The 27,067-nt window shown below is 40.8% G+C and overlaps 1 protein-coding gene across 1 annotated transcript in view; it reads left to right on the top strand.

The window, feature by feature from the left end:
- The window catches only part of pex14 (peroxisomal biogenesis factor 14), a 127,769-nt gene that overhangs the window by 41,080 nt on the left and 59,622 nt on the right, over positions 1-27,067 (top strand). Inside the window, exon 3 of the mRNA XM_084184396.1 lies at positions 7,299-7,383. Coding sequence (XP_084040522.1) covers positions 7,299-7,383 — 85 coding nt within the window. The remainder of the gene's footprint in view (positions 1-7,298; positions 7,384-27,067) is intronic.

A 27,067-nucleotide genomic window follows, 5' to 3' on the forward strand; every position in this document is an offset into this window, starting at 1 on the left:
TTGTACTCATCCTTCTTCTTCCTCCAAACACGGCGAGTGGAGTTTAGACCAAAAAGCTCTATTTTTGTCTCATCAGACCACATTACCTTCTCCCATTCCTCCTCTGGATCATCAATGCCAAGAATGTGCAAAGCTGTCAAGGCAAAGGGTGGCTACTTTGAAGAATCTAAAATCTAAAATATATTTTGATTTGTTTAACACTTTTTTTGTTACTAAATGATTCTGTACGTGTTATTTCATAGTTTTGATGTCTTCATTATTATTCTACAATGTAGAAAATAGTAAAAATTAAGAAAAACCCTTGAATGTGTAGGTGTGTCTCAACTTTTGACTGGTACTGTATATATGTACAGTGCCTTTGGAAAGTATTCAGACCCCTTGATTTTTTTACACATTTTGTTACGTTACAGCCTTATTCTAAAATTGATTAAATAACCATGAGGTCGAAGGAATTGTCCGTAGAGCTCCGAGACAGGATTGTGTTGAAGGCACAGATCTGGGGGAAAAATGTCTGCAGCATTGAAGGTCCCCAAGAACACAGTGGCCTCCATCATTCTTAAATGGCAGCAGTTTGGAACCACCAATACTCTTCCTAGAGCTGGCCGCCGGCCAAACTGAGTAATCCGGGAAGAAGGGCCTTGGTCAGGGAGGAGACCAATAACCCGATGGTCACTCTGACAGAGCTCCAGAGTTCCTCTGTGGAGATGGTAGAACCTTCCAGAAGGCCAACCATCTCTGCATCACTCCACCAATCAGGCCTGTATGGTAGAGTAGCTAGACGGAAGCCACTCCCCAGTAAAAGGCACATGACAGCCCACTTGGAGTTTGCCGAGTGACCATGAGAAACAAGATTCTCTGGTCTGATGAAACCAAGATTGAACTCTTTGACCTGAATGCCATTTATCACGTCTGGAGGAAATCTGGCACCATCCCTACGGTGAAGCATTGTGGTGACAGCATCATGTTGTGGGGATGTTTTTCAGTGACAGGGACTGTGAGAAAAGTCAGGATTGAGGGAAAGATGAACGGAACAAAGTACAGAGAGATCCTTGATGAAAACCTGCTCCAGAGCGCTCAGGACCTCAGACTGGGGCGAAGGTTCACCTTCCAACAGGACAATGACCCTAAGCACACAGCCAAAACAACACAGGAGTGGCTTCGGGACAAGTCTCTGAATATACTTGAGTGGCCCAGCCAGAGCCCGAACTTGAACCCGATCTAACATCTCTGGAGAGACCTGAAAATAGCTGTGCAGCAACGCTCCCCATCCAACCTGACAGAGCTGGAGAGGATCTGCAGAAGAATGGGAGAAACTCCCCAAATACAGGTGTGCCAAGCTTGTAGCATCATACCCAAGAATACTCAAGGCTGTAATCGCTGCCAAAGGTGCTTCAACAAAGTATTGCGTAAAGGGTCTGAATAATTATGTAAATGTGATATTTCTGTTTTTTAATTTTAATTAGCAAAATTTATAAAAACCAGTTTTTGCTTTGTCATTATGGGATATTGTGTGTAGATTGATGAGGATTTATTTTTTTGAATTCATTTTAGAATAAGGCTGTAACGTAACAAAATGTGGGAAAAGTCAAGGGGTCTGAATACTTTCCGAATGCACTGTACATTCTAAGTGATTTCAATGGTTCTCCATCCATTTTGATTGTTTTATACTGTTCAATTAAACTTCAACCCAAAATATTTTTCTCCATTTCCTGCACTCATTTAAGATCATTTCCACGCTGCCATGTAGGGCTGCACGATATGGGCAAAAATCCTAGGCCTTATTTTTAACCAAATGTTGCAATTGCAATTTGACTTGCGATTTAGATCAAAACACTTGAGTGAACGGTTGGAATCATGGAAAAATAATAATTATTTTAATTCTATAGTTGAAAAGATACACTACATGGTCAAAAGTATGTGAACACCCCTTCAAATTAGTAGATTCGGCTATTTCAGCCACACCTGTTGCTGACGTGTATAAAATTGAGTACACAGCCATGCAATCTCCATAGACAAACATTAGCAGTAGAATGGCCCGTACAGAAGAGCTCAGTGACTTTCAACGTGGAACCGTCATAGGACGCCACCTTTCCAACAAGTCAGTTTGTCAAATGTCTGCCCTGCTAGAGCTACCCTGGTCAACTGTAAGTGCTGTTGTTGTGAAATAGAAACGTCTAAGAGCAACAACTGCTCAGTCACGAAGTGTTAGGCCACATAAGCTCACTGAACGGGACCGCCGAGTGCTGAAGCGCGTAGCGTGTAAAAATCTTCTGTCCTCAGTTGCAACACTCACTACCGAGTTCCAAACAGCCTCTGGTAGCAACGTCAGCACAATAACTGTTCACCGGGTGCTTCATGAAATGGGTTTCCATGACTGAGCAGCTGCATACAAGCCTAAGATCACCATGCACAATGCCAAGCGTCGGCTGGAGTGGTGTATAGCTCGCCGCCATTGGACTCTGGAGTGATGAATCACGCTTCACCATCTGGCAGTCTAACAGCGGATGCCTGGTGAACGCTACCTGCTCCAATGCATAGTGCCAACTGTAAAGTTTGGTGGATGAGGAGTAATGGTCTGGGGCTGTTTTTCATGGTTTGGGCTAGGCCCTTTAGTTCCAGTGAAGGGAAATCTTAATGCTACAGCATACAATGACATTCTAGGCGATTCTGTGCTTCCAACTTTGTGGCAACAGTTTGGGGAAGGCCTTTTCCTGTTTCAGCATGACAATGCCCCCGTGCACAAAGTGAGGTCCATACAGAAATGGGTTGTGTCGAGATCAGCGTGGAAGAACATGACTGGCCTGCACAGAGCCCTGACCTCAACCCCATCGAAAACCTTTGGGATGATTTGGAACGCCGACTGCGAGCCAGGCCTAATTGCCCAACATCAGTGCCCGACGTCACTAATGCTCTTGTGGCTGAATGGTCCCCACAGCAATGTTCCAACATCTAGTGAAAAGCCTTCCCAGAAGAGTGGAGGCTGTTATAGCAGCAAAGGGGAGACCAACTCCATATTCATGGCCAGGATTTTGGAATGAGATGTTCGACGAGCGTGTGTCCACATACCTTTGGCCATGTAGTGTAATAGCGGCCACTTTGAAAACAGTGTTATTTGACATGACAATGACTGAAAATGCCACGTTTACTCTGACTCAGTACATTTATTAGCTAGCTAACTAGCGATTAGCATTAGCGGCTAAGAAGCAAAGGGGTAATTTCATCCGTATCGGGTGAACTGTTTAGAAATTACACCACTTTTTGTACATAGTCCCCCCCATTTTTATGGGACCAAAAGTATTGGGACAAATTCACTTATGTGTATTAAAGTAGTCAAAAGTTTAGTATTCAGTCCCATATTCCTAGCACGCAATGATTACATCAAGCTTGTGACTCTACAAACTTGTTGGATGATTTTGCTGTTTGTTTTGGTTGTGCTTCAGATTATTTTGTGCCCAATAGGAATTAATGGTAAATAATGTATTGTCATTTTGGAGTCACTTTTATTGTAAATAAGAATAGAATGTTTCTAAACACTTCTACATTAATGTTGATGCTACCATGATTACGGATAGTGCTGAATGAATCGTGAATAATGAAGAGTGAGAAAGTTAGACACACAAATATCATACCCCTCCCCCCCAAAAATGCTAACCTCCCCTGTTATTGTAATGGTGAGAGGTTAGCATGTCTTGGGGGTAATATATTTGTGTGTCTAACTTTCTCACTCATCATTATTCACGATTCATTCAGGACTATCCGGTACTGTCATTCAGGACTATCAGTACTGTTACTCCCTGTATATAACCACGTTATTTTTTACTTGTTATTGTTATTTGTTATTCACTGTGTATTTATTCCTTGTGTTGCTATTTCAATGTTTATTTTTGTAAGTCTCTAATCTGCATTGTTGGAAAAGGACCCGTAAGTAAGCATTTCACTGTTAGTCTACACCTGTTGTTTACGAAGCATGTGACAAATACAATTTTATTTGATACAATGGGCCTTTAACATTAGCTAGCTAGTGCTCAGTGACAATGTTGTGCATTAATACATTTTTTATTTTACCTGGTAAGTTGACTGAGAACACATTTTCATTTACAGCAACGACCTGTGGAATTTTTGCTATCGAAGTTCACATTATGGGTAGTCTTGCTTTGATAATTAAATCAATTCGGCACCTCCCTCACTTTGCATCTGTGCCTTCATGCTATCGTATAGACTACCATCAGTTTGGATAAAATCTGTTCCTGTTCAGTGTGATGGTTCATTCTATATGAAAAGTCTTACTCAATCATCACACTCTTCCTCCTCTACTTTTCTAACATTGATCCCTTACATTTTCTGTGTAGGTCTCTTACCCTTCTCAGCTTTTGTAAGAGTGCTTTTTCTCTTGGAAAAGTAAAATGAAAACTCTTGAAACCCCAGATGACCTCTAAACATAGTCACTCAGGAAATCATATTTTTCAATATGGACATTGTATGGCAGCATTTCAAAGCCACGCATCCCTTTGAACTTTTATGGTTTCATATATTCATACTTTTACTAAATTACTAAATAAAAACACAGTACCCTCCCAGCCAGTTAAAGTCAGTATTTTCCAAGGGTTTTATTTGTCCAAAATTAATCTGATAATGGTGCATTGGTACATTTCCATAGGTTTATACCCATATTTTACTTCAATGCTGTTACTAGTGAGAGAAAAAAAACATTCTACTGGTTAGTTCAAACATAATTAGGTTTGCTGGACATTTTTCAAAATGTTAAAGTAAAGATTCAAGGTAAAAAAAAAAGTGCATGGTCAAATTTGGGTCCAATTCAAACTCAATAATGATGCTGTAATCTTGTCCGCTCATCAACTTCACTCTCTTAAAGCACATTGGTTAGTGTTCATCTCTTCCTATGATTGAGTTTTCGCCTCTTTTTCGGCTGTACCTGACACTTTATTGGTTATCTCATTTGTAAAGATTATTGGTCAGTACAGGGAGCACTTTGGTGCATTAGCAATTTTAGCTTTACAAGAAGCATTAGAAAATTATTGTTCAACTAACCAAAAGGTATTTACCGGTATTCGGAAAAGCCAGACACACCCACCATTTTAATTTCAATTGATATTTATCCTGCCAAACCAAATGTGCCTTGTACTAACATACAGCCCACCCCTTAAAAGCCCAATTATGTGCTACCGTACACTATAACAGGGATGATCTATAAGTCAATAACAAGACAAGACTGAAATCTGTGCAATGTGGTTATAATTGATTGAGATGTCTGGGTGGAACTTGTGCAAACCAGCTATGTCATCTGCTAAGAACAGCACTTTTCCTCTCCCTGAAGATATACTGCAACCATTTTACTAAAATTGACATTTTGCCTTATTAGTTTTCAAACTGAGCTATCTTTGAATTTTTTATTGCGATGTCGTAAAAAAATGTTGATGTCGACACATGCTGTAAATTACAACATTCTTGTCTTAACATAGATTATGAGATACTTGTCAATTGTTCAATATTTATAGGTTAAGGAAATAATGTAAAGAAGTTTAGCATATTCTTCCACAATTAGGTTATTTTCCTCAATCTTTCAGTCACTACAATTAATGCAGTGCTATAGCCTTATTAGCCTCAGTTTATTAGCAATTTGTTATCCATTCTTTTCTAGTTTTCATTCATGACCTATTTTCCTGGATTAATTTAGTTGCACATTTTATGGCCTTTTCACTCACTGAATCAGTAAATGATCGTTCAGAATCCCAAAAGCCGGAATATTTCCATCTTGTTATCAAACAGATATATGTTCTCCTCAAACATCAGTCGGTGGTTCACCATGCAAATGGTTTAATCTGCTTGTCACAATGAAGGTTCCGGGTGATTGACTTTAATAAGCCCTCAGCATACAGAGATCCAGGAATTTCCACACCCCTTGTGTAACCCTTGTGTACATCAAAGGTCATGCTAATATCATGGTGAATAAATGGATAATAAATATTTCTGAACGGTTTGTCTACACCTTTGATAAAATGATACAACTTAGCCCCTTTTTAAACGTAGTATTTTAGAATAAGTCATGTTATGCCACTGTAGGAATAACCAAACAATAAGGGTCATGTTTTCAAAGATTTCTCAACCTCTCTGACATACAGTTGACTAAGGCTGAGAATAGATCAGTATCATTGAGTTTGGATGCATTTTATGAGACAAAACTTAAATGTTGAGGAGTAGTATGTTTTCATCACACCCACACCTACCACGCTGTTGTTTGTCACAGAATAATAATATGGCTTTTTAGACTGATTCCCTGCCATAGCTGGCCCTTTAGACAAGTTTAAAAATGTAATTATTTTGGATTGAAACAGGTCTTTAGTATATGCAATGCATTACCCAAAATGAATTACTCACTGGCAGTGTGCTCAATCACATTTTATCTTTCAACACACCAAGAAAAGGAAGAGTAATCAAAACCTTTTAACCTATTAGAGGGATGACTTTTACAATTGAATCACGGGGGACCACAGGTGAGATAACAAGTCATCCAAGCCCTCCTTGCCAGTGTGTGTTTCCCCCGTTCTCCATGTTATTTAATGTTTATCTGTTTTAAGAGGCACCACTTCAAGGTGCCCACTTCAAATGTATGTTTTAATAGCATTTAAGGATGTTTTTTTCTCTAATTCTTGGAAAAGCATACTGGAGTGGGGGAAATTAAGGTGCATCTCGAAGGAAAACATAATAGAATTGATGAATGCCATGCACTTGAAACTACTGATGTTCTGATGCCATTTAACGTTCTAGTGCATTAACGTCTCGAGTCATTACAACGTTTAGGCTTTGGTGATTTGATCATGGTGCGTTTTTAACTGGAAGAATTACAGAAGTTTTCAGCCAAGGATTCTTAAGTTATTAGATACAAATGATCACCTCTGCATTAAGTATAGATTTTCTTCCCCCACGCACTTAAGGATGGAAGTTTGTCTTGTAAGAGGATGATAGCGAATTAAGCTCCATACTCCATTTGTCCAGCACTCTTTGATGGGCTAATTTTATAACAGCTGATTTGGTCATTCTCTGGAATTATCTGGAAAGTGGTCAGGTGGTCTTAATACTCAATGCAGGGAAGTTTTCAGAAGTGACTTTCAAACAAATCAATTTATACCATGTCTGGGTTTTAACAAATCTAGGCTACCACTGCTGTCTAGACTGAGTGAGAATGTTTGTTTGCTGTTGTATACAGCCATAAGATGGACAATCTTTATTCTTGAAGTTGAACTCCAACCTTTTCTACATTCTTTCTTTGTCTTCCACAGATAGCCACAGCTGTGAAATTTTTACAGAACCATAAAGTCCGTCAAAGTCCACTGGACACCAGAAAAGCTTTCCTGAAGAAAAAAGGTGAGTGATGTTTGTGGCTCATGTTGTTTTTGATGTAAATACTAGTTCATTACTGTAGCAATACTGTATTGAAAATCCCCAGCAATATCTCTCAAATCTGTCCAATACCATATGAAAATGCAAAAGCCTAATCAGTCCCAACAGGGCCTCTATATCCATTTTATATGCATTGATGTTCACAAAATCCATGTTGATGCTGAAGCTGGGACTCTGATGGACATTGGCCAGAGATGTTCATGCAATGTTCTTTTTTGGGGGGTTGGTTGGCTTTTAGGGGTCAAAGGTTGAGGCCATAGCTCTTTGCCCCGGGCGTCGGATCGCGGTCGATTTTGCTGTAGAGTGCATGATTCAAGCTCTGTGGATAAATGACCCACCAGTCAGGACGCTTCTTTGGGCTCAGGAAAATTAATATTGACAAACCCTCCTGTACTTTCAATGGAATTGTCAATGAAATTACCTTTCAGCATTTTTAAGCCTTTTACTTAATTTAGCCGCAACAATAAATATAGGGCACAACATTAGAAGGTGGAATTAGGTAGGGAGAGGGAATCCGTTTGCTGGCTCATCAGTTTCTTAATACAATACATTATGATTATTAGATATGATTATATTAGATATGATCATATGTCTGTGTGTCTAAGTAATTTTATGCTCCCAGCAAACAGCATCAGCGAGTTGTCATAACACTCTTTTTAATATGCACTACCCCTAATGCATAGGTTACATAGGATATCATCAGAATAAGAAAGATACCCTAACTTCACAAGCTGCTCTGACTTGTTAATGATCGAGATGCCTTGGGTCCTTTTAGTAGTTCATGAAGAGTTGGCAGTGGCACCCAGGATATTGGCTGTGTTTAGGAACAGCTTAGATTGTTCTACAACTGATCAGTGCTTGTTTATGAGCACGTTTTCTTTATGAGCCCTCTTTTCAAAACAGTTGTGTACTTGGGGACTAATTCATCGTAAGAGCTCAGGGATTTGGCTTCTATCATTAGAGCAGCAAAGCAGTGAAAAGTGAGCCTAAAAGCTCCATGACCAGAGGTAACCCGAAACCAAATCCATTGTTGCCGGCTGCTACTACACACATCAGCAGGCTATAATGACTCCCAATATCTTTTGAAATGTACTTGCTTTGTGCTTCTCATTAGCAGCAACTAAGGACTATTCTTAATCCAGTGCCATTTACTACACACTTCATGAGAATAATGTATCCACTTTCTTTTCTTCTTTGATATCCTTTTTTTGTTTGACGCTCGCAACAAAGATTTTTATAACTAACCCAAGATAGACCAGAGCCTGTCGTTTCCAATGGGGGAAAATTATTCATAGTGGGCAGAGCCAAGCACGAGCTAGTGAGATCCTATAGGCGCGTTCTAGCATTTATTTGCATATTTCAATTAGGGAACGCCTACTCTGTGAAGTGTGCGTGTGCAATAACTCAATTTGCCCTTACACAACTAAACAATGCAATTTTTTTGAAACTGGCAAAGGGTGAAGTCAAAATGCAGTCCACTTTTTAAATATATATATATATATACAGTGGGGGAAAAAAGTATTTAGTCAGCCACCAATTGTGCAAGTTCTCCCACTTAAAAAGATGAGAGGCCTGTAATTTTCAGCATAGGTACACGTCAACTATAACTGACAAAATGAGGAAAAGAATTCCAGAAAATCACATTGTAGGATTTTTAATGAATTTATTTGCAAATTATGGTGGAAAATAAGTATTTGGTCAATAACAAAAGTTTCTCAATACTTTGTTATATACCCTTTGTTGGCAATGACACAGGTCAAACGTTTTCTGTAAGTCTTCACAAGGTTTTCACACACTGTTGCTGGTATTTTGGCCCATTCCTCCATGCAGATCTCCCCTAGAGCATTGATGTTTTGGGGCTGTCGCTGGGCAACACAGACTTTCAACTCCCTCCAAAGATGTTCTATGGGGTTGAGATCTGGAGACTGGCTAGGCCACTCCAGGACCTTGAAATGCTTCTTACGAAGCCACTCCTTCGTTGCCCGGGCGGTGTGTTTGGGATCATTGTCATGCTGAAAGACCCAGCCACGTTTCATCTTCAATGCCCTTGCTGATGGAAGGAGGTTTTCACTCAAAATCTCACGATACATGGCCCCATTCATTCTTTCCTTTACACGGATCAGTCGTCCTGGTCCCTTTGCAGAAAAACAGCCCCAAAGCATGATGTTTCCACCCCCATGCTTCACAGTAGGTATGGTGTTCTTTGGATGCAACTCAGCATTCTTTGTCCTCCAAACACGACGAGTTGAGTTTTTACCAAAAAGTTATATTTTGGTTTCATCTGACCATATGACATTCTCCCAATCCTCTTCTGGATCATCCAAATGCACTCTAGCAAACTTCAGACGGGCCTGGACATGCACTGGCTTAAGCAGGGGGACACGTCTGGCACTGCAGGATTTGAGTCCCTGGCGGCGTAGTGTGTTACTGATGGTAGGCTTTGTTACTTTGGTCCCAGCTCTCTGCAGGTCATTCACTAGGTTCTGGGATTTTTGCTCACCGTTCTTGTGATCATTTTGACCCCACGGGGTGAGCTCTTGCGTGGAGCCCCAGATCGAGGGAGATTATCAGTGGTCTTGTATGTCTTCCATTTCCTAATAATTGCTCCCACAGTTGATTTCTTCAAACCAAGCTGCTTACCTATTGCAGATTCAGCCTTCCCAGCCTGGTGCAGGTCTACAATTTTGTTTCTGGTGTCCTTTGACAGCTCTTTGGTCTTGACCATAGTGGAGTTTGGAGTGTGACTGTTTGAGGTTGTGGACAGGTGTCTTTTATACTGATAACAAGTTCAAACAGGTGCCATTAATACAGGTAACGAGTGGAGGACAGAGGAGCCTCTTAAAGAAGAAGTTACAGGTCTGTGAGAGCCAGAAATCTTGCTTGTTTGTAGGTGACCAAATACTTATTTTCCACCATATTTTGCAAATAAATTCATAAAAAATCCTACAATGTGATTTTCTGGAAAATAAATACTCAATTTGTCTGTCATAGTTGACGTGTACCTATGATGAAAATTACAGGCCTCTCTCATCTTTTTAAGTGGGAGAATTTGCACAATTGGTGGCTGACTAAATACTTTTTTTCCCCCACTGTGTATATATATATATATACACAGTGGGGAGAACAAGTATTTGATACACTGCCGATTTTGCAGGTTGTCCTACTTACAAAGCATGTAGAGGTCTGTAATTTTTATCATAGGTACACTTCAACTGTGAGAGATGGAATCTAAAACAAAAATCCAGAAAATCACATTATATGATTTTTAAGTAATTCATTTGCATTTTATTGCATGACATAAGTATTTGATCACCTACCAACCAGTAAGAATTCCAGCTCTCACAGACCTGTTAGTTTTTCTTTAAGAAGCCCTCCTGTTATCCACTCATTACCTGTATTAACTGCACCTGTTTGAACTCGTTACCTGTATAAAAGACACCTGTCCACACACTCAATCAAACAGACTCCAACCTCTCCACAATGGCCAAGACCAGAGAGCTGTGTAAGGACATCAGGGATAAAATTGTAGACCTGCACAAGGCTGGGATGGGCTACAGGACAATAGGCAAGCAGCTTGGTGAGAAGGCAACAACTGTTGGCGCAATTATTAGAAAATGGAAGAAGTTCAAGATGACGGTCAATCACCCTCGGTCTGGGGCTCCATGCAAGATCTCACCTCGTGGGGCATCAATGATCATGAGGAAGGTGAGGGATCGGCCCAGAACTACACGGCAGGACCTGGTCAATGACCTGAAGAGAGCTGGGACCACAGTCTTGTTCTGAGAAATTAAGGCTATTCCATGCGAGGAATTGCCAAGAAACTGAAGATCTCGTACAACGCTGTGTACTACTCCCTTCACAGAACAGCGCAAACTGGCTCTAACCAGAATAGAAAGAGGAGTGGGAGGTCCTGGTGCACAACTGAGCAAGAGGACAAATAAATTAGTGTCTAGTTTGAGAAACAGGCGCCTCACAGGTCCTCAACTGGCAGCTTCATTAAATAGTACCCGCAAAACACCAGTCTCAACGTCAACAGTGAAGAGGCGACTCCGGGATGCTGACCATCTAGGCAGAGTTGCAAAGAAAAAGCCATATCTCAGACTGGCCAATAGAAAGAAAAGATTAAGATGGGCAAAAGAACAGACACTGGTCAGAGGAAGATAGGAAAAAAGTGTAATGGACAGACTAATCAAAGTTTGAGGTGTTCGGATCACAAAGAAGAACATTTGTGAGACGCAGACCAAATGAAAGATGCTGGAGGAGTGCTTGATGCCGTCTGTCAAGCATGGTGGAGGCAATGTGATGGTCTGGGTGTGCTTTGGTGGTGGTAAAGTGGGAGATTTGTACAAGTTAAAAGGGATCTTGAAGAACGAAGGCTATCACTCCATTTTGCAACGCCATGCCATACCCTGTGGACGGTGCTTGATTGGAGCCAATTTCCTCCTACATCAGGACAATGGCCCAAAGCACAGCTCCAAACTATGCAATAACTATTTAGGGAAGAAGCAGTCAGCTGGTGTTCTGTCTATAATGGAGTGGCCAGCACAGTCACCGGATCTCAACCCTATTGAGCTGTTGTGAGAGCAGCTTGACCGTATGGTACGTAAGATAACAAATACATTAGAGTGTCTAGTTTGAGAAACAGACGCCTCACAGGTCCTTAACTGGCAACTTCATTAAATAGTACCCGCAAAACACCAGTCTCAACGTCAACATTGAAGAGGCGACTCCGGGATGCTGACCTTCTAGGCAGAGATACAAAGAAAAAGCCATATCTCAGACTGGCCAATAAAAACAAAAGATTAAGATGGGCAGTCTGAGATATGGCTTTTTCTTTGCATCTCTGCCTAGAAGGTCAGCATCCCGGAGTCACCTCTTCACTGTTGACGTTGAGACTGGTGCCTTACGACCTGGAATTAAAATGGATTTTTTGGGGGGTTGTATCATTTGATTTACACAACATGCCTACCACTTTGAAGATGCAAAATAATTTTTTTTGTGTGAAACAAACAAGAAATAAGACAAAAAAACAGAACTTGAGCGTGCATAACTATTCACCTCCCCAAAGTCAATACTTTGTAGAGCCACCTTTTGCAGCAATTACAGCTGCAAGTCTCTTGGTGTATGTCTCTATAAGCTTGGCACATCTAGCCACTGGGATTTTTGCCCATTCTTCAAAGCGAAACTGCTCCAGCTCCTTCAAGTTGGATGGGTTCCGCTGGTGTACAGCAATCTTTAAGTCATACCACAGATTCTCAATTGGATTGAGGTCTGGGCTTTGACTAGGCCATTCCAAGACATTTAAATGTTTCCCCTTAAACCACTCAAGTGTTGCTTTAGCAGTATGTTTAGGGTCATTGTCCTGCTGGAAGGTGAACCTCCCTCCCAGTCTCAAATCTCTGGAAGACTGAAACAGGTTTCCATCAAGAATTTCCCTGTATTTAGTGCCATCCATCATTCCTTCAATTCTGACCAGTTTCCCAGTCCCTGCCGATGGAAAAACATCCCCACAGCATTATGCTGCCACCATCATGCTTCACTGAGGGGATGGTGTTTTCGGGGTGATGAGAGGTGTTTGGTTTGCGCCAGACATAGCGTTTTCCTTGATGTCCAAAAAGCTCAATTTTAGTCGCATCTGACCAGAGTACCTTCTTCCATATGTTTGGGGAGTCTCCCACATACCTTTTGGCAAACACCAAACGTGTTTGCTTATTTTTTTCTTTTAGCAATGGCTTTTTTCTGGCCACTCTTCTGTAAAGCCCAGCTCTGTGGAGTGTACGGCTTAAAGTGGTCCTATGGACAGATATTCCAATCTCCGCTGTGGAGCTTTGCAGCTCCTTCAGGGTTATCTTTGGTCTCTTTGTTGCCTCTCTGATTAATGCCCTCCTTGCCTGGTCCGTGTGTTTTGTTGGGCGGCCCTCTTGACAGGTTTGTTGTGGTGCCATATTCTTTCAATTTTTTTATAATGGATTTAATGGTGCTCTGTGGGATGGTCAAAGTTTCTGATATTTTTTAATAACCCAACCCTGATCTGTACTTACATTTACATTTTCGTCATTTAGCAGACGCTCTTATCCAGAGCGACTTACAAATTGGTGCATTCACCTTTTTTCCCCCTCTTTTTTTCCCATTTATAAAAAAAAAAATTGGGGGGGTAGGGGGAGGGTAGAAGGATAATTTTTTTCCTATCCCAGGTATTCCTTAAAGAGGTGGGGTTTCAAGTGTCTCCGGAAGGTGGTGAGTGACTCCGCTGTCCTGGCGTTGTGAGGGAGCTTGTTCCACCATTGGGGTGCCAGAGCAGCGAACAGTTTTGACTGGGCTGAGTGGGAACTGTGCTTCCGCAGAGGTAGGGGGGCCAGCAGGCCAGAGGTGGATGAACGCAATGCCCTCATTTGGGTGTAGGGACTGATCAGAGCCTGAAGGTACGGAGGTGCCGTTCCCCTCACAGCTCCGTAGGCAAGCACCATGGTCTTGTAGCAGATGCGGGCTTCAACTGGAAGCCAGTGGAGTGTGCGGAGGAGTTTTCAAGAACTTTGAACGTTTCTTCAAGTGCAGTCGCAAAAACCATCAAGCGCTATGATGAAACTGGCTCTCATGAGGACCGCCACAGGAATGGAAGACCCAGAGTTACCTCTGCTGCAGAGGATAAGTTCATTAGAGTTACCAGCCTCAGAAAATGCAGCCCAAATAAATGCTTCAGAGTTGAAGTCACAGATATGTCTCAACATCAACTGTTCAGAGAGGACTGTGTGAATCAGGCCTTCATGGTCGAGTTGCTGCAAAGAAACCACTACTAAAGGACACCATTAAGAAGATGAGACCTGCTTGGGCCAAGAAACACGAGCAATGGACATTAGACCGGTGGAAATGTGTCCTTTGGTCTGGAGTACAAATTGGAAATGTTTGGTTCCAACCGCCTTGTCTTTGTTAGACACGGTGTGGGTGAACGGATGATCTCCGCATGTGTAGTTCCCACCGTAAAGCATGGAGGAGGAGGTGTTATGGTGATGGGGTGCTTTGCTGGTGACACTGTCTGTGATTTATTTAGAATTCAAGGCACACTTAACCTCCATGGCTACCACAACATTCTGCAGCGATACGCCATCCCATCTGGTTTGGGCTTAGTGGGACTATCATTTGTTTTTCAACAGGACAATGACCCAACACACCTCCAGGCCGTGTAAGGGCTATTTTACCAAGAAGTAGAGTAGTGGAGAACTGCATCAGATGACCTGGCCTCCACAATCCTTCGACCTCTACCCAATTAAGATGGTTTGGGATGTGTCGGACGACAGAGTGAAGGAAAAGCAGCCAACAAGTGCTCAGCATATGTGGGAACTCCTTCAAGACTGTTGGAAAAGCATTCCAGGTGAAGCTGGTTGAGAGAATGCCAAGAGTGTGCAAAGCTGTCATCAAGGCAAAGGGTGGCTACTTTGAAGAATCTCAAATATAAAATATATTTGAATTTGTTTAACACTTTTTTGATTACTACATGATTCCATATGTGTTATTTCATAGTTTTGATGTCTTCACTATTATTTTACAATGTAGAAAATAGTAAAAATAAAGAAAAACCCTTGAATGAGTAGGTGTGTCAAAACATTTGACTGGTACTGTATGTTTTTAATTGTTCCCTAGGAACTTTAAGTACATAAAATATGTATGTTCCATTATGCTCCTTTTATTTTAAAGTTCAATTAATAATTATTTTAAATAAAAGCTTTTTTTCTTTCTGAAATTTGATTAGTTAAAAAAAAAAAGATTCTGGTTCAGAATAGGGCAGGTGGTGGGCGTTGTGGGGGCATTTTCGAGGCCCTCCAGTTGACCGCAGTGACACGTTTTTGTGGTTTTAAAGCTAATTTACTGCAATTCTACACATTTTGCCATGGCTTATGCCATCTGCGTGACTCAAACATTATAACAAAACCAATGGGGGCTCCATGCCATGACAAAAATAGTTGTGAATGCATAATTTTTTGAATTTTAGATTCTCCTTGACTGTTTAGCTTTTATTTCGGTGATTTGTTCGTTCTCAAAGATGATCTTATTTAAAACATATAAAGGTCCATTATCTTTTCTTCATACTTTATATTTGGTTTTAGTCATTTATGTTTTTAATGAAATTGTAAAGGCACATGGATACACATGAGATTGGGAGAAAACATAAAAAGCAAACACAAAACCTGGCACGTTTCGTTTGGGCAAAAGAGTAATTTGGTCATGCTTGAGGGATGATGACCAAACTATACTGAACAAAAATATGTAAAATGTTGGTCCCATGTTTCATGAGCTGAAATAAAAGATCACAGAAATTTTCCATACGCACATAAACCTTATTTCTCTCTAATTTTGTGTACACATTTGTTTATATCCCTGTTAGTGAGCATTACTCCTTTGCCAAGATAATCCATCCACCTGACAGGTGTGGCATATCAAGAAGCTGATTGAACAGCATGATCATTACACAGGTGCACATTGTGCGGGGGACACTAAAAGGCCACTCTAAAATGTGCAGTTTTGTCACATAACACAATGCCACAGATGTCTCAAGTTTTGAGCGAGCGTGCAATTGGCATGCTGACTGCAGGAATGTCCACCAGAGCTGTTTCCAGAGAATTGAATGTTCATTTCTCTACCATAAGCCACCTTCAACTTTGTTTTAGAGAATTTGGCAGAACGTCCAACCGGCCTCACAACCGCAGACCACGTGTAACCACGCCAGCCCAGGACCTCCACATCCGGCTTTTTCACCTGCGGAAACATATGAGACCAGCCACCCGGACAGCTGATGAAACTGTGGGTTTGCACAACCAAAGAATTTCGGCACAAACTGTCAGAAACCATCTCAGGGAAGCCCCTCCGCGTGCTCGTCGACCTCACCTTCAATAGCCATTGGCACGCTGGAGAATTGTGCTCTTCACGGATGAATTCCAGTATCACTGTACCGGGCAGATGGCAGACAGTGTGTATGGCATCGTGTGGGCTATCTGTTTGCTGGTGTCAACGTTGTGAACAGAGTGTCCCATGGTGGCGGTGGGGTTATGGTATGGGCAGGCATAAACTACGGACAACAAACACAATTGCATTTTATCAATGGCAATTTGAATGCACAGAGATACCGTGACGAAATCCTGAGGCCCATTGTCGTGCCATTCATCCGCCGCCATCACCTCATGTTTCAGCATGATAACTCGCAGCCCCTTGTCGCAAGGATCTTTACGCAATTCCTGGAAGCTGAAAATGTCCCAGTTCTTCCATTGCCTGTATACTCGCCAGACATGTCACCCATTGAGCATGTTTGGGATGCTCTGGATCAACGTGTACGACAGCGTGTTCCAGTTCCTGCCAATATCCAGCAACTTCGCACAGCCATTGAAGAGGAGTGGGACAACATTCCACAAGCCAAAATCAACAGCCTGTTCAACATTATGAGAATTAGGTGTTGCGCTGAATGAGGCAAATTATGGTCACACCAGATAATGACTGGTTTTCTGATCCACGCCCCTACCTTTCAAGAAAAGGTAACAGATGCATGTCTGTATTCCCAGTCATGTGAAAGCCATAGATTAAGGCCTAATCTATTTATTTCATTTGACTGTTTTCCTTACTCAGTCAAATCTTTGAAATTGTTGCATGTTGTGTTTATATTTTTGTTCAGTGTAAATGGTAATGTTGCCTACAGAAAGCACTTCAGCCAGTTCACACCCCGACAGTAATATTGCTAAACAGACACCTGTCGGTCCAGGGTCTTTTTTCCCTGTGACCCCAAAATTGTATTGACGCAAGTGTTGTTTTCTTTGGGTTTCTTTGCCCTGGACTGCCTTTGAGTAGCACCAGGTTACTGTGATATTTGTAAATGTGCATGTTCTCAAATTGCCTTGTCAGCAAAAAGCCATTTCTACTGAGCTTCACCTTGAACAATGTAATTATGTCACAATGCTGTATCACTTTGTAAGCGCCTTGCATGTGTTGAAGGGTAGGAGGGAAACTAATCTTCTAGACAAAGTGCTGACTAATCTTAAACCAATTTCAGTTTATTAAATTTCATATAAAATGTTCATTTTTTCACGGTCCTGCTGAGTTCACTAAAGCAAGTTCGCCTTGCCCTTATTCATGTTATTGCAGAAGACTTCCCAATGAGTTATGCACGTCATTCTTGCTCTTGTTGGATTTAGCAGATATTTTGGGTGGTAGAGTATCAGATAAAGAAAGATCGGAGTCAGAAAGGAGTGCATAATAGGCCTGAGTTTGACGATGTTGCCTGCATTATTGGCAAGAATGCAGAGGTTATTAAAACCTTATCAACACCAGGTATAATTCTCAGGTTTTGACCTCCTGTTGTTTTAAGCGTGTGTCATTTGAGTATGTTATGTCACATATTATTACAAAGTACATTTTCTTCACGTGTCTTTCATGTGATATGTCCTATTGTATATCAAATGGTTTGAAATAAGACTAAAACATGTTTAAATCTCAAATCATTGGCATGCTATTTTGGATCCTTTCCCATCATGATAGGGAAAAAGTAAACTGTACAAATGTTTCACTATTTTCTCTACTATTAGAATTTGAAATCATATCAAGAACATCTCTAAATGTCAATGACTTGCTATTGGTTTAATAACTGATGGTGTGCTCTAAAAATGTTGAACTGGAATTTTCAGAATAACAGACAATTCAAAGTCAGTGGGTTAGAATTTAGAATTCTCTTACAACATTTTAGGCACTGTTGCCTACTGGTGTTGAAATGGTTAACGTAATAAGCTAACAGTTGGATCATGTTGCTCAAAGGCATATTTAAAGTTTATGGTAATAGTTTACTTTTTAAAAGTTGTATCTCTTATTTACCTAGGGTGTTGACTGATTTACTGTCCAAACCATTTTTAAATTCGTTAGCTGGTTCAACAATGTCTAGAATCTCCTGGTTAGCATTTTGGGGATAATGTAGCAATGCTAGTGGAAGTGGATTGTATCAGTTAGTGGTGGCATTCAAAAGCGTGGAGAAACAGCTCTGCTTTTATCAGTAAGAAACGCCGATTTGAACCACTCCTGCTTGAATGATGCTTTTGAATGACTTGCTAACTGGTACAATCCGTTTCCACTAGCATTGCTATATTCTCAAAAAAATGCTAACCAGATTATGCTGGACTAAATAACAGATATAAAAACGAGTCGGTTGAAATGACAACACCCTAGGTAATTCGGAAGCAAGCTAATGATTAAAAAAAACTATAATAACTGTATATTCTTATTAAAGGTGTTTATATGTAACTTATTCTGCTCAAAAACAATTAATGAATAGGCCTACATTCACATGTAAGACCAGTATCGAAATGAGTCAACCCCTATTTAATTTGCAGAAGGCCACACCCCATACCAATGAAAGTGGTGACTATTGGCCCATTGTCTGTCTCATCCTTTACGAGCAAAGGCAAACATGATGATGGAGAAGATGACAGTCCAATAGTCACTGCCTCCTCCTCTCTCCATGTATCCACAGCCTACCAAACACTTCTCTCAACCTTTTGACCCTGGAACTCAATTACCTCCTCCCTTCTGCTATGAGCACAAATATATGTCACTCTTAATTTCTAATAGAGTTTAATGTCATATTTATGTAAATACTTCCCGATTTTACTCTATATTAACAGGCAGAAATGTCAAAGCACACATAAAATGAAACAATACCATCTCCCAGTAGAGTGGAAATTAAATTGGATTCCTCTCTCTGCCAGTACTTATGCTGGCCAGCTGATGAAGGGGAAAATAGGGCACACTTTGATTGCATGTTGCAGATTCTTTACACAATAATCTCGCCTCCACATTATTATTTCCTTGCAGATTTGTGCCGTAATCTGCGCTGAAGGATGCCTCTTGTTATTTCTCTGCTTTTTTCCCAAGGAGATCCTAATAATGTGGTCTATTTCAATATGCATTGAAAAAGTCATTTTGTGTTTTGCATACGGTCAATGTCACTGAATGAATGGGAAATGTACTGAAGTATTTCTCACAGCCCTGATATGACTCTTCGATTAATAAACTGTCTAAAATATCTTATTCCGGGAGATGTTAGAAACTTTGACACTCCAGAACTAGTAAAAATAGGATTATTTAAGTCAATATTTAATTATGCATGTTCGCTGATAGCTATGTGTCAGGTAGTTGACTTGTTTTGAGATCTTGAACGTTAAACCTACAGCATGTACAGAGGGGTATTTTCAAAAGGATCTTTTCCACGTTCATTTGACTTGATATAGTGAAAAATAGACAACTCATGTTGTCCCTACTTACATGCAAAATAATGGATGTAATCGGTGCCAAGCTATAGTCTTATATAGTGCCATAAACAGTACATAGGCTTAACAACCCCCCTTTGGTCAAGATGAATAAGTCCACATAGCCCGCATCGAGGGTTGTTTTTCCAATCACAACAGGCACGATTTGGGGGAAATTGCCATCTAAAAGTTATGTTTTCTCTTTTGTAATGAGTTGAAATGAAGTGTAATGTATTCCTGACTCATAATGGCTTTTGTGCTAGGCCCCACAATTAACAGTTGCAGCATCTGAAGAGCTCTGTGCCTCATTTTGCCTTTGCAATTAGCAAGCGCACACACGTAGGCTACATGTAATGACAAAAAAAATCTAATTTCAGGGACAGTGTAAGCACCCCTTAGCCTTCTTTCGACATGTCACTGTGATCATGTGGCATTCTTTGTTTTGCGGTGTGTAACAAAAGCAGGCATTCAGCTGAGACACTGATACATGTGCAGAAGGTAAGCAGTAACTGCCATGATTGCATAGAATTACGTTTCAAAATGACTGGTAGTCTGGGGATGTCTACTGTGGCATCATATTCAGAATAATCAAATAGACTTTTAAAAAGTGTGTAAAAAAAGCACTACTTTTTATTTTGAAAATAAGCTTCCAGTAGTTATTTGGCTCAATAAGCTGAAGAAGTAATATAGCAGGTAACTATATAATAGGTTTATCCCTGAGTAGTGGGCCATTGATAGAGGGTCATGGGGAACACAGGATTACCATTGGATTACCATTATTGATATGAAGGTAAGGATAAGGTTCATCATTCCGGATATTAATAGGATGTTGTTTGCAAGTGGGGTTATGCGACTCACCTCTCGGACAAAAGTGGCAATGACCAAGGCCTGCATAGAAGGTAAAGGGATTGATGTGGTTATAAATTACTCCACGGCGCCACCTAGCCCCGGCTCTCTCCCACTTTGTCATCAGTACAAGGCGATAAAGCAGGGAAATGAGAGGAGAGTCTTCTTTTTTAATACATAAATGAATAAGCTATGAGAGTGGTCATTATTTAGGGCATGCCATTTTCAAGCAGCAATAGTGCCATTCTCAGAGACACCAAATGACATGACTAGAATCTCCTCCGTGCCAGCGCAGCATGAGAAACAGGTTAAAGTTGCACTCCGGCTTTCAATAACCCATTGCCCTCCATCTATTTATGACCCCTGACATATATATTTAAAAAATGTCATATTCAAAATGTAAGTAATTTTCATTCAAGGGCAACTTAATAATTCACCTTGTAGGACAGTAAAAAAGCATTCACCTTTTAGCACCCAAAATATTTTAGTAAGCAATTTTTATAATTGGCTGTCCGGACCGGGTCTTAACCCATAAAGTTCAGAAGTGCCAGAATTGGAGAAATGTGTTTTATGGCGGCGGGGCCTCGCCGCCTCCTTTGCCCTTAAAAAAATGCCCTGAGAATAAGAGCCTACTGAAAATAGAGCCGTAAATAATGTGACGAGCAATGGGTTTTCCTTTAAATAAATACCGATCAGGTTTATGTTGAAAGACAATAGAAAACGTAGGCCAGATATGCGGTTTACAGTATTTATAGCTGTAATATCGAGGTGCCAGCACCGTAATTTCATGCCCCAATGAGAATGGCAAGGTCACAGCAAATGCTTCGGCTGAGCATCTGCTAATACGGCGACTCATAAACAGGCGCGGCGTGTATCAGGTGCACCAAATACAGTATAATGAAATACAGAATAGCTTTCCATTATTGTTCTTTTTTACGGTGTCGTCATTAGATGTAATTTATGTCTTAAAAAATTAATCTCCTCGCCAGGTCGATCTGAAATGGGGGTCCAGGGGTCATTCCACAGGTTTGGAAACCCGTAATAAATTTCCGCAATCCCTTTTTGTAGGCTTTTCCTTTTTATATGTAAAAATCTGTTTCACCTTGTTCTCTCTTTTCTAAATGGATATGAGGGGTCTTTCATTTGTTGTCGCCTTTTTCTGAACAATCAACGGATCAGAGCACACAATAGCGGAGCAAGCTTTAATTCGACAAGAAAACCAAACAGTTTTATGAATTTCCATGCATTTTATTTTGATGTAAAGTAAATAAGCCCTTTCATAGTGCCGCACACACAACAACATTAAAGAAGTCCAACGCCATTAACATGCACATATTTAAGAGGACTGTACATTTCAAGGTGAAAAGGGAAAATGGGAACCTCTCCCAGGGTACTAAAACATGTTTTTTCATTCTATGGTGAAATGGAGATATGGGCTTGTGCCCCAAATGGACCCTGTTCCCTATATACAGTATAGTGCACTACTTTTGACCAGGGTCCCTATGGGCCCTGGTCAAAAGTATTGCATAGGGTGCCATTTGGGACGCAGCTCTTCCATGTCTCACTCAATAATCTGCCACTGTTGTGTCTGCTGTGGTCAGATGAGTCCGGAGTTCAGGGACACATTATTGCTTATTGGACAGTGCAGCCTGACTGCACGAGCTCAGCACATGGCGGTGGCCACTTCCTGGCACTCAGGGCCCGCCATTGATGACAGGCTGGCCAATATTTGCTTTCAATTATTCAACCATTTTCATGGCCATTTGAAGCCCTTGGAGCATTTAAATACTGTAGGTGGCAGGCCTCTTGGCATCACACATGTTGTTGATTTTCCAATAACTTTTAGAGCCCCTCTTAAAGATGCCAAAAAGAGGGCTAGATTGATTCTTGTTGATCAAGATGGGTTTGTAGATGGCCTGTAAATGCTCATTTGACACCTTTTGGGAATGCAATTATGGGTCTTCTGCATCACACTCACACAGGTACTTTGGTGACGCAATGCTTCTCAAATAATTTGGTTAACAGGCAGTCATTTCTCTCTAATTTCAGAGACATTTCAGAGAAGAAATTAAGTGTGTTTGTGTTAATGTCACACATAACACATGTTGATATTGTAATGACTAGCTCCACATGGATGTCAGACTCTGATGTGTATACAGATGGCTCAACAAATCGCTTCTTCTCGTCTCTCACAACCCTCTTCTCGTCTCTCTGCCATTCCCACCGCCCTGTATAATACAGCAAATAAGAATAGTGGTCTCAATTGAAGCAAACCTCATCCCCCTTGGCTCTCTTGCAACTCAGTTTCTGCGTACCAAATGGCATCCTATTCCCTATTTAGTGCATTTCTTTCGACCAGAGCCCTATAGGCCCTGGTCAAATGTAATGCACTAAATAGGGAATAGGGTGCCATTTGGGATCACACAGTACTGTCGGGAGGCCTGCTGTGTGGAGTAGAATGGTCCAAAGCCCAGGGGAATGGCCCAAGTTAAAAGGCCATCTCACCAATGGGGTTTTTCTGTCAGAAGGCAGGAGGAAGGGAAACCCAGGAAGCCCAGTAGCACACTCAGGGATATCACATGGGAAACTGGAGGTAAAAAGGTAGCAGGAGCTAGCCGGTGATGCTACACATTGCAATACAGAGGAAAGAGCCTTATGGTCCACAACTTAGCCCTTATACCTCTCCCCAGCAAAGATCCTCAATGGAGCCAGCTGATTGGAAGTAAGGGCACCAGAGTCGTGTTCAGTAGGGAGGAAAAGTTTTGAAATTGGGAGGTACTTAACTGAACGTATCCAATAAGAGATGCTTGTTTTCGTTTTTCTGCTGCAAAGTGTTTTGCTACAGTATTCCCTACTGAACACGACCCTGTTCTTTTGTCACGTGAGCCACGTCAGTATATTTGTTTTCGGCTCTCTACTGTTGTGTTTTGGTTGAGCTCGGAATGAACAATGCCAGCCTTTTCTCAGACGCTCATTGAAAGTTGTAATTATTCGTCTTTGTTTAGATTATGATGCTCATTAAAGACGAGAGACACATACCCATGGAAGCATATGGCGACGGAAATAAAATCCTTTCAGTCCACAAAAGAATAAAAAAATGAGCCCCCCCCCCCCCATTCTCCATTAGGGAGCTCTTTGCAATTTAATCATCACTAAAATCATTAAAAAAGATCTGAAGATTAAGTTATATTGGCATTTGCAAAATTATGTAATACATTTACATCACAATGAGGAAATTAAAATAATGCATTTTCTCTGTCTGGGGTATATGAGATCTCCACCTGGGAAATATAACTGGAGAAGTGGACAGAATGATTTTCTTTGCCTTTGGTGGCCGTTAGCGAGAACGGGGTTTCAGCTTTCTTTGTTTGATCCTGCTTCTCTGTCTGCTGTAGGCAGATGTCTGGGTAACTGAAGAGCTGCTGTCCAATGCCTGATTCACACTATAGGGCATACCCTAACTGTACTGTGCTGGCTAAGATATTTTATTTTCACATGATTCTTTCCTGCATAATTCCAGCAACTATGGTGGAAGCATAACCAAGTCACCCCAGAGCCCTGTACTTCAAATCAGGTTTGAAGAGTTAACCCTTTACGCTTGTGGGAATAGGCCTATATGGACAGGGCCAAATGTAAACGTTTCTAACAGAAGAAATATAAAAAGCATATGCATAACCATGGTAGCAATTGAAAGAGAACACTCTCCTAGCTGTGGCGTTGAGGAACTGAAGCAAGCAAACTTGTAGTTTTTTGGAACATAGCCCTGCCTCCCCACCATCACACAATTACTGTTGTTGTTTACGCAATCCAAATACGTTCCATTATAAATCGCAATCTGGGCCAGGTGGGCATCATTTGAAAGCTTATTCTATTGCCAACATGTCTAGCTAAGTCATAAAATACGATCTTACAGTGTTAGGCTTTCACAAGGCACTTCAGAAAACCAATTAGTAATTTTGGTGCACCTAGAATGGGAGTCATGAGTGCATTCAAGTGTGGGTTCCGTGGTAAATTTTCTAAACAATACGACAAACAGGCTCATTCTGTTCAAGACGTCAAAGCGGTATTTATTAGAATCCTCAACATCTTGTCTTTCAGAACACATGGACTCCTCTCGATTTACAGCATTCCCCTCACTCAGACAACAAAATGTTTTGCAAAAGTAGCCCAATTAGAGAGCCTGAGCTATATATATATATATATATATATATATATATATATATATATATATATATATATATATATATATATATATATATATATATATATATATACATATATATATATATATATATATATATATATATACATATATATATACATACATACATACATACATACATATATATATATATATATATATATATATATATATATATATATATATATATATATATATATATATATATATACAGTGAGGGAAATAAGTATTTGATCCCCTGCTGATTTTGTACGTTTGCCCACTGACAAAGAAATTATCAGTCTATAATTTTAATGGTAGGTTTATTTGAACAGTGAGAGACAGAATAACAACAACAAAATCAAGAAAAACGCATGTCAGAAATGTTATAAATTGATTTGCATTTTAATGAGGGAAATAAGTATTTGACCCCTCTGCAAAACATTACTTAGTACTTGGTGGCAAAACCCTTGTTGCCAATCACAGAGGTCAGACGTTTCTTGTAGTTGGCCACCAGGTTTGCACACATCTCAGGAGGGATTTTGTCCCACTCTTCTTTGCAGATCTTCTCCAAGTCATTAAGGTTTCAAGGCTGACGTTTGGCAACTCGAAACTTCAGCTCCCTCCACAGATTTTCTATGGGATTAAGGTCTGGAGACTGGCTAGGCCACTCCAGGACCTTAATGTGCTTCTTCTTGAGCCACTCCTTTGTTGCCTTGGCTGTGAGTTTTGGGTCATTGTCATGCTGGAATACCCATCCATGACCCATTTTCAATGCCCTGGCTGAGGGAAGGAGGTTCTCACCCAAGATTTGACGTACATGGCCCCGTCCATCGTCCCTTTGATGCAGTGAAGTTGTCCTGTCCCCTTAGCAGAAAAACACCCCCAAAGCATAATGTTTCCACCTCCATGTTTGACGGTGGGGATGGTGTTCTTGGTGTCATAGGCAGCATTCTTCCTCCTCCAAACACAGCGAGTTGAGTTGATGCCAAAGAGCTCCATTTTGGTCTCATCTGACCACAAAACTTTCACCCAGTTCTCCTCTGAATCATTCAGATGTTCATTGGCAAACTTCAAACATGTATATGTGCTTTCTTGAGCAGGGGGACCTTGCGGGCGCTGCAGGATTTCAGTCCTTCACGGCGTAGTGTGTTACCAATTGTTTTCTTGATCATTGACAAGATCCTCCCGTGTAGTTCTGGGCTGATTCCTCACCGTTCTCATGATTATTGTAATTCCACGAGGTGAGATCTTGCATGGAGACCCAGGCCGAGGGAGATTGACAGTTATTTTGTGTTTCTTCCATTTGCGAATAATCGCACCAACTGTTGTCACCTTCTCACCAAGCTGCTTGGTCTTGTAGCCCATTAGCCTTGTGTAGGTCTACAATCTTGTCCCTGACATCCTTGGAGAGCTCTTTGGTCTTGGCCATGGTGGAGAGTTTGGAATCTGATTGATTGATTGCTTCTGTGGACAGGTGTCTTTTATACAGGTAACAAGCTGAGATTAGGAGCACTCCCTTTATGAGTGTGCTCCTAATCTCAGCTCGCTACCTTTATAAAAGACACCTGGGAGCCTGAAATCTTTCTGATTGAGAGGGGGTCAAATACTTATTTCCCTCATTAAAATGCAAATCAATTTATAACATTTTTGACATGCGTTTTTCGGGATTTTGTTGTTGTTATTCTGTCTCTCACTGTTCAAATAAACCTACCATTAAAATTATAGACTGATCATTTCTTTGTCAGTGGGCAAACGTACAAAATCAGCAGGGGATCAAATACTTTTTTCCCTTACTGTATATACAGTGGGGAGAACAAGTATTTGATACACTGCCGATTTTGCAGGTTTTCCTACTTATAAAGCATGTAGAGGTCTGCAATTTTTATCATAGGTACACTTCTACTGTGAGAGACAGAATCTAAAACAAAAATCCAGAAAATCACATTGTATGATTTTTAAGTAATTAATTTGCATTTTATTGCATGACATAAGTATTTGATACATCAGAAAAGCAGAACTTAATATTTGGTACAGAAACCTTTGTTTGCAATTACAGAGATCATACGTTTCCTGTAGGTCTTGACCAGGTTTGCACATACTGCAGCAGGGATTTTGGCCCACTCCTCCATACAGACCTTCTCCAGATCCTTCAGGTTTCGGGGCTGTCGCTGGGCAATACGGACTTTCAGCTCCCTCAAGATGTTCTATTGGGTTCAGGTCTGGAGACTGGCTAGGCCACTCCAGGACCTTGAGATGCTTCTTACGGAGCCACTCCTTAGTTGCCCTGGCTGTGTGTTTCGGGTCGTTGTCATGCTGGAAGACCCAGCCACGACCCATCTTCAAT

Source organism: Coregonus lavaretus (assembly GCF_964263955.1).
Source record: "Coregonus lavaretus genome assembly, chromosome: 20".
NCBI lineage: Eukaryota > Metazoa > Chordata > Actinopteri > Salmoniformes > Salmonidae > Coregonus > Coregonus lavaretus.